Here is a 7775-nt window from a genome sequence, read left to right on the forward strand (position 1 = left end):
TGATCCAGGAACCAATCATCTCAAGTACCCTCCTTATTTTTCTTAGGCCTCGCTCCCGGTACGAGCGAAAAACGAGCGAAAAACGAGCGAAAACGCGGGCACACGAAAAGAGGAAGGGTCAGGCAAAAAAGGAAAAACAAAATTACAAAAACATAAAGGGGCTTTGTTTTTTGATTCGGTGCCACAAGCAATATCGACTGATTTCTTAGATGCGCTTCATTTTTTCCATCGTTATTTTACCCAACTTATATAAGGATACAATTTCTGAGACCTAGATGAAATCTGAAAGTTAGCCAAGTGCTAACAGTACCAAGTACATTATCCACTCAATTGATAAAACCAAATTTACTGAATGGGTTGGTTCTTTTTTTTAATAACGTGAAGCATTGTCCAGCTACCTCCCATTTGTATTGAAATTGCCATGATTTATTCAATATTAGAACTGCAATACAATTAACTTGATGAAATTGAGATTTGAAAAAAACATCCACATCTCACAGGCACAACTTTTAACAAACAATCATTAGTTAAGAAGAATAACCTTGGCAAAACCACCACCAACACAATGTGCTATTATGTAGCCCTAGTGGTTGAATCTAGAGGCAACTATTACATGTTACAAAACAATATGGCTATCATTGAGACAGATCATTAAAAGGAGCTTATTCTTCTGTTTATTTGTATGAATGTAACTGATTCACAAAAGATATAAAAATTGTGTTCATCTTGAAAAACTGAGTCTGAATTAACGAGTATTCCATGTGCAGGTCATGGTAATTTTTTTTTCCATCCTTTCCTTTTTTAATATAATTTAACTTCTTATCCCCTAAAACCTTAAGAGTGACCAGCATCTTCTCTCTTCTTAGTGTAATACTGCTGAATCACTCTTTAGGATCATAAGAATGAAGGAAATGATTGCCAACCTAGGAAGCTTTGATTGTCAAACAAATTCTCCTTCTCAGTACATAAAAAAGAGCATGGAGAAGATGGATATTGGTGTTAGGGTATAAAAGATCAAAGGGTTTGTCTTCACACAATACAATCATTTTTTAAAATGATTATTTTCAAAGTTTATTCTTTGAGGCTGGGAATCATCCAAAGTAATGTGACATAAGTCCCTTGATATTCTGAATAGCCATCTTAAAAAGCAACCGGCTAACTGCTTTGGTGGGGAAAATATTGCACGATATGATGCCTGTTTAAATAGCCAATAAACAAGCTTCTGCAGTAATAAAACAATTGTTTGAGCACCTAGAAAACTAAGAATCACGACGCTTTTTCTTCATCTTCACTATGCACTTCTTCACAAATGATCTGATTCTCTCTGGGTCAATAGCACTGCTAGAGCTTGTTATCTAAAATGAAATGGAAAATAACACAATTCAGAGGCTTTTAAAATCAGTTAAGAAAAAACTTTTGTTTTCCACCTCAATGAAACTGCTGTAGAAGTGTATTGCCTTGTTGAAGAAAACAGAATCATACATACAAAGTGTAAGTCAGTTTCCATGCATGCAGTTGCCAAATCTAAGTGACAAATAAATTCCATGTTGCTGTGTGTCTGTTCTGCAACATATCACAGATAACGCCAAAATGAAGTATGAATAAAAAAAAGTGGTCCACAAGGTGCAGCAGAGTGTGTAACTGATGTTCTCATCACATTCTTTGATGACATCTGTGATCTATTAGTGGACAGACCCACCACAAAATGCAATCAATCTGTTTAATATAATAGAGAAGCAAATGTTGTTAATGATGTCATCCATGCACCTGTTCTCAGATAAACCATAATTGCAAACCAATAAAAATGTCTGCATAATTTAGCTTGTAGTCTAAAGGTAAATATATAATTGTCTGTTGCTTAAGAGTGCTTCCATCATGAATGATCTAGGCAAGGTTGAGCATAAACCTATCCATATGGAGTCCAACACATGTACTGTTGCATCACCATTGAGCCTTCAAATCATTCTATGGATTTCAAGCTTCAACAGCCACACATTCAAAGTATGATCACTTAAGATGACCAATTGTGAATAGTTATTTCTGGAAAGATGTTGACAGGTTACAAGGTAAAATGTCTGCAACAAACCTGTGGAACAGCTCTTCTGAGAATACTCTTATACTGTTCTTTGCTAATATCCTTGTGTTTGTAGTATGCTTTGAGAACATGTTTCACTTCTTCTTCCACTCTGGCCTGGCGATGGAGCCTGTCTATCAGTTCCTACAGGAAAACCCACAGGATAGTTAAATGTAGGCTAAGTCTTACTAACCAAGTGGACTGGGAGCACTGTTTCACTGTTTTCACTCCATGATTACCCCCTAAAATTTGTAAAGTCTTCCTGTCACTATGCTAGTGTTCATTTATAATCCAAGGTAGAGAGGGTGAAGAGCAAATTCAATGGCTCCGAGCCGAGGTCCTAATCATGGCATGGGTATCAAAAGAATTGCCCTTCATGAGGGAAAGTTAGAGATTGAGTTGAAATTCCATAAATTTCTTAAATGTTAAGACTCAAATGGCCAGGGGGTTTCTTAGGGGAGGGAGGGGGAATGTTTAAGTTTTGAATTGATTGCTACATTAGTTGGGTTACTTTCACTACTCTCCTAGAGAAACCATTTATGCCCTAACATCAGTATATGCATATTCTCCATACCATTCTCTATATATTTCTTAAAGTGCTGATGAGGAGAATTTGTTTCATGGTCAAGTTGCTGATCATTTACTAAATTCTTGTTACCTTAATGTTTGATTGAGGAGTGATATTATATGGAGAAATTAGATGCTGAGTCAAAGGGTTAAGACCAGTAAAACAAGTATTAATTTTGGACCTCTAAAACCATCATACCTGTACTTTAGTTTTCTCCTTCTGCTGCTTTTTCTCTAGTTTTTTCCTCTCATTAGGATCAGCTATGCTATCCAAATCCTCTTGAAATTCGTCACTGATCAAAACACCAGTTTCAGGCTCATAAGGTTCATCAACTGAATACTGGTCATTCTTAATAGAGTCTACAGACACTAGTTCTATTCCCTCATGATCCATATTCTTTGCATTGTCTTGATTTTGCTGTTCCTGCTGTCTCCAAAATTCTTCATTAAGTTTGTCAATGATATCCCCTTCTGGTGATGACATCTCCATGTCCATAGGACTGGAACTTAAGTTTTTCCTTATTTTGTCAATGTTACCATCTTTGGCAGGAATATTTAAAAGTGTCCCAGGTTTAGGTAAAAGACTTTGAGAACCCTTAGGTTTGTTGAGACCAACACCATGCACTATACTATTCAGTTGTACCCAGGGGTGGGCAGGAAATGAGGGAGTGGGTAGGAGACCCCTACCTCCTGGAGCTGGGATTATTGGGAGTTGAAGTTCTCTGTTTTCTGAGATGGCACCAGGTGGAGTATCCCCTAAGAAGGGTATAGATTCAAACTTTGAAGGCATAAAGGCTGATTTCCCAGACTCCTCTGCATTCTGATGTACAATACTATCATCAGTAGTCTTTTGGAAACCATCGGTGTTACATGTTTTTACACAATTGCTTTTAACTGGTTTCACTTCACCAATGCTATCCTTTAACTTAGATGCATTTGGAACTTTCTTAGCATCTTTAACCTTAGAATTTTCTTGCTTGGATTTTGAACTGGGTTCTTTACATTGCTGACTTTTTTTCTTTTCTGACTCTTCCTTTTCCTTAGTTTGTGGTTCCTCTTTGGTTTTTTTAACTTCCTTGGCAAGGGATGCTCTGCTGTCATTACTTTTGAGGCTTCAAGAAAAGACAAACTCACAGGTTAATTAAAGATGACAGACACTGACCATGACTAGGGACTGAAAAAAATACAAATGTAAAATTGCCCTTTCCTCACCCAGGTCTACATATTAATTCTCTACACTGCCTGCTAGTAAGTGTACATGTCTTGTAAATTCAGTTCACAGAATTGGGGTTAAAACTACATCCTAAATGAGTCCATTTGACATTTTTCTTTCTTCTTATCACCTTTCTGCATGTAAATGATAATTTGATGCATGTAATTTTTGGTCTTTCCTGGAAGTGATAGGATTTACACTGTCTGGACAGTTTCAGTGAGTTGCTTACATTGTACCCAATGTTAAAAAAATACAAATGTAAAATTGCCCTTTCCTCACCCAGGTCTACATATTAATTCTCTACACTGCCTGCTAGTAAGTGTACATGTCTTGTAAATTCAGTTCACAGAATTGGGGTTAAAACTACATCCTAAATGAGTCCATTTGACATTTTTCTTTCTTCTTATCACCTTTCTGCATGTAAATGATAATTTGATGCATGGAATTTTTGGTCTTTCCTGGAAGTGATAGGATTTACACTGCCTGGACAGTTTCAGTGAGTTGCTTACTTTGTACCCAATGTTAATATCTAACTTCTAGTATGAGTCACATGCAACTGCAATTATCAGCCCCCACTACTTGTACCATTTACATGTATGTGTACAGTGTATAACTCTTTCTTGCTTTAGGGATTAGTTTTTCTTGTCATTATGATAACTAGAATTTACCTCTCTTTGGTAGCTTTACTTTTGAGGGAGTCAGGAGTCTTTGGATCTATTATTTCTTTTCCAAAAAGAACGTCTTCCACTGTCTTTTCAGTTCCATCTTTGGGTGACAGCCGCTCTGTGAACACAAAATCAAATTCATCCTCCCATACTTTCAGTGGACTGTCTGAAGGAGACACTTGCTTCTCTATATCTACTTCAGATTTTAATACAACACTAGCCTCCATTGCAAGTTCTACTCCTGGCATCTTTTCTACTGATTCTTTTCTGCCAGTAACTTGATCTTCTTGTTTGTTTGGCAGAGTCAATGGAATGTTCGTAAAGTGTCCTGAGTCAAGGCTGTCTGATGCTGAAGATGTGCGGTGCGACAGCTTTCTTGATGGTGAAGATCTGCTTTTATGTTCCCTTTTATTTGGAGATCTTGATTGTCTAGGAACTGAATTATTTTTATTGCTGTGGGACCTTCTGTTCTTTACAGGAGGAGCACCTTTTCTTTCTGAAGAACAGGAATGTCTTTCTGGTGATCTGCTTTTTCTATTATCTCTGTGCTTATGAGGTGATGGGCTTTGTGATAAATTCCTTTTTCTAGATGAGGGATAGTCTCTTTTGGATGATCTTGTCTTGGAAGTTGAGCGGTGCCTCTCATTCCTCTTCACTGATGGTGAGTTACCTCTATTCCAGGATCTACCCCTGGATGACTGATGTTTGGAGAGTCTATTTCTCTTTGCTGGTGAATGTCTTTTGCTAGATGAACGGCTTCTGGATCTTTTTGATCTCTCACTACAATGCTTTAACTTTCTATCTTTTTCATGTGATCTACTCCTGCTGTGATGATGATGCCTTGAAAATCTCTCTCTACTTCTACTTCTGGAGTGCTTCGGGGGCTTTGGGTTCGCAGATTTTTCTGAGCTTTTAGTGTGGCTTTCAAGTTTGCTTCTACTACGACTCCTACTCCTGCTTCTTCCTTTACCTTGGGGTCTGTTTTGATCCTTTTCTTTCTTTTCATCAACATCTTCAAATTAAAAAGACAGGGTTGCATAGGTCTTCTCAAACAAAGGAGTACATTAAGACATAATAATTATTAGACCACTGCCCTTAGTACAGGCTGAGATTTGGCAATGGATTTGGTTACACACCCACCATGGCACAAATAGCATATGTATGTACCCTGATGAAGCACATGTTACTATGACCTTAAAGTAAGAGTTCAAAATAATAGCATATATGTAAGTACATTAGAACAAATATTAAAACATAACTAATCAAGAAACAGACGCAAGAAACAAAACATATCAGGAAATAGACACAAGAACATGCCACAAGCAAATACTTTCCCCTTTTATGTACAGTACCTCTGTTATCAGGTGGCCCTTGTCTTTCAAGCTCTTGCTTCTGTTTCTTATGTTTCTTTTTCTTTTTCTTCTTATCCTTTTTTTTGCTTTTATCTTTCTTAGATTTCTTGGAGTCCTTCTTGCTGTCAGAGGACTTCTCACTGTCGCTAGAATCTGAAGCAGAAATTTGACCATCCTCCTTTGCTTTCTCACTTTTTGCAAGACTGTCAATTACCAAAGCTTTAACATCCAAGGCACCTTTGTTCTCTCCTATGAATGATGTTTTGTCATCAAAAAAAAGGACATCATTGGCAAACCCAATGCTACAAGCTTCATCCTTGCTGGGAGTTTCACTTGATGTAACAACCTCTGCAATGCTGCCACATTGAGCTTTGGTAGTCTCTTGACTTGACTTATCCACTGCAGTTTCTTTGGATCTATCTCCACTTGAATTTACAACATCTTCTTCAGTATTTTTTCCATTGTCTGTATATTCCCCAAGAAGTAACAATCCCTTCTTAGGTTTCCCACCAGTATTGTCATCATTATTTGCAACTGGAACTTTAGATTCTGACTTTGGCATACCTTCCTCATACAAGTCTGTACATATATCTTTGCTTGAAGAACTTGGAACCTGATAAGTGTCCTCAGATGTTGAACTTACTTCAGAAAAATCAACTTCAGTTGAAAGAAGAGCAGTATCACTTTTCGTCAGAGAACTGGAGGTACTGACACCTTCAATTTCCTCATCAATGTGCAGTGAAAGAGAAGGCTGATTCTTCTTAGAGAACTCTTCCTGCATATTCCAAGCAGTTGGTACAGTGACTGAACACTCTTATATCATGGCTAGAGAACAACAGAAACAAAAACTAAGTTACATGAATGGTTGTATAACAATTAAGTTTCAAGAAATATTTACTAAAACCTCATGGCGACCAAAATTAATTTCTTATTACATAAAAGAAAATGCTACCCATATGTATATAAAAACAAACAAACAAAAGACAAAAAAAAAAAAACAAGCAAAGCGTAATAAGTGCAATAACACAATTTTTTTTCTTGTGACTAACTTCTGTTTTCTAGAAGTGAGCTTGGAGTTCTCTTGGAGGATTCTGGTGGATACTGTTAAGATACAGCACCAAATTCTCAGGATGAGTAAACTGAAGAAATATCAATATGTACTGGTTCACGCCTAAGTCGTTATAGTTCTCTACACTCACTTAACATGACTTAAAAAAAGCAAAAGGTGCGAAAATGTCAAAGTTAAACAAATAAAAATGTTGTTCAAGTGAAGCAAAGACATCACAAGTAGCGATGAACAATCTATCTGGAATGCCAAATTATTGACATCCGATTTAAATTCTGTTCATCAGTTAAAAAATATTTCAAGGAAGAGTCAATAGCTACGTCTGCGATAAAATCCGCAAAGCTTATTTAGTGGTCAGTTGTCGCTGATCAAGTGCAAATAGCCAATTTATCGCCTTCTAATACTTCCTACGTTTGGCCATAAAAATATTTTGTTTACCTCTTAATGTCAATCCTAAATTTTTAACTAATACATTACCATTTTCACTGGGTTATACAAAGTTCAACCTAGTTCATGTGTAAAAATCGTACCCCTGCATATCTTGCACCATAGTCGCCATGTTAGAAAATTAGAGCACTCTGAGCCTGTAAAAAGACTGTCCAGCGGTGCTTGCCTGATGCGAACGCTTGCTTCCGGGCCGTGACATTGAGCCAAAGCGGTGGATTAAGGATGGTAGTAATTTTAGAAGACGTAGGGGTTTTCTCAGGCACTTAAGATAGCAATCTTTGGTTTATTTCCAATTGAAAAAAGAAACAATTTTTTTAGTTCTTTTCTAAGCATATTTTTGAGTAGCCTCTCGTGGAGGCGTCTTATTAGGGTTAGTTAACGTTAAGAAGCT

At 37.0% G+C, this 7775-nt stretch overlaps 1 protein-coding gene across 1 annotated transcript; it reads right to left on the minus strand.

Moving 5' to 3' along the window:
- Positions 1 to 404: 404 nt before the first annotated feature.
- Positions 405 to 7516, minus strand: LOC113674961 (uncharacterized). Its single transcript, XM_089184614.1, has 6 exons — positions 7415 to 7516; positions 5872 to 6696; positions 4523 to 5531; positions 2841 to 3753; positions 2087 to 2218; positions 405 to 1355 (listed from the first exon to the last, which is right to left on the minus strand). The coding sequence occupies exons 2-6, from the start codon at positions 6650 to 6652 to the stop codon at positions 1260 to 1262; spliced, it is 2931 nt and encodes a 976-aa protein (XP_089040740.1). The 5' UTR covers positions 6653 to 6696; positions 7415 to 7516; the 3' UTR covers positions 405 to 1259.
- Positions 7517 to 7775: the final 259 nt, after the last annotated feature.

Source organism: Pocillopora damicornis, chromosome 10 (genome assembly GCF_964200805.1).
Source record: "Pocillopora damicornis chromosome 10, jaPocDami1.2, whole genome shotgun sequence".
NCBI classification, from domain to species: Eukaryota; Metazoa; Cnidaria; class Anthozoa; order Scleractinia; family Pocilloporidae; genus Pocillopora; species Pocillopora damicornis.

Excerpts from the sequence above, each read along its gene's own strand:
- LOC113674961 (XM_089184614.1), bottom strand. The coding sequence starts at position 6,652 with ATGCAGGAAGAGTTCTCTAAGAAGAATCAGCCTTCTCTTTCACTGCAC. Across the intron at positions 3,754-4,522 it reads AGTAAAGCTACCAAAGAGAG|CCTCAAAAGTAATGACAGCA; the intron begins GTAAATTCTAGT and ends CTTTTCTTGAAG. Across the intron at positions 2,219-2,840 it reads AGGAGAAAACTAAAGTACAG|GAACTGATAGACAGGCTCCA; the intron begins GTATGATGGTTT and ends GTTTTCCTGTAG.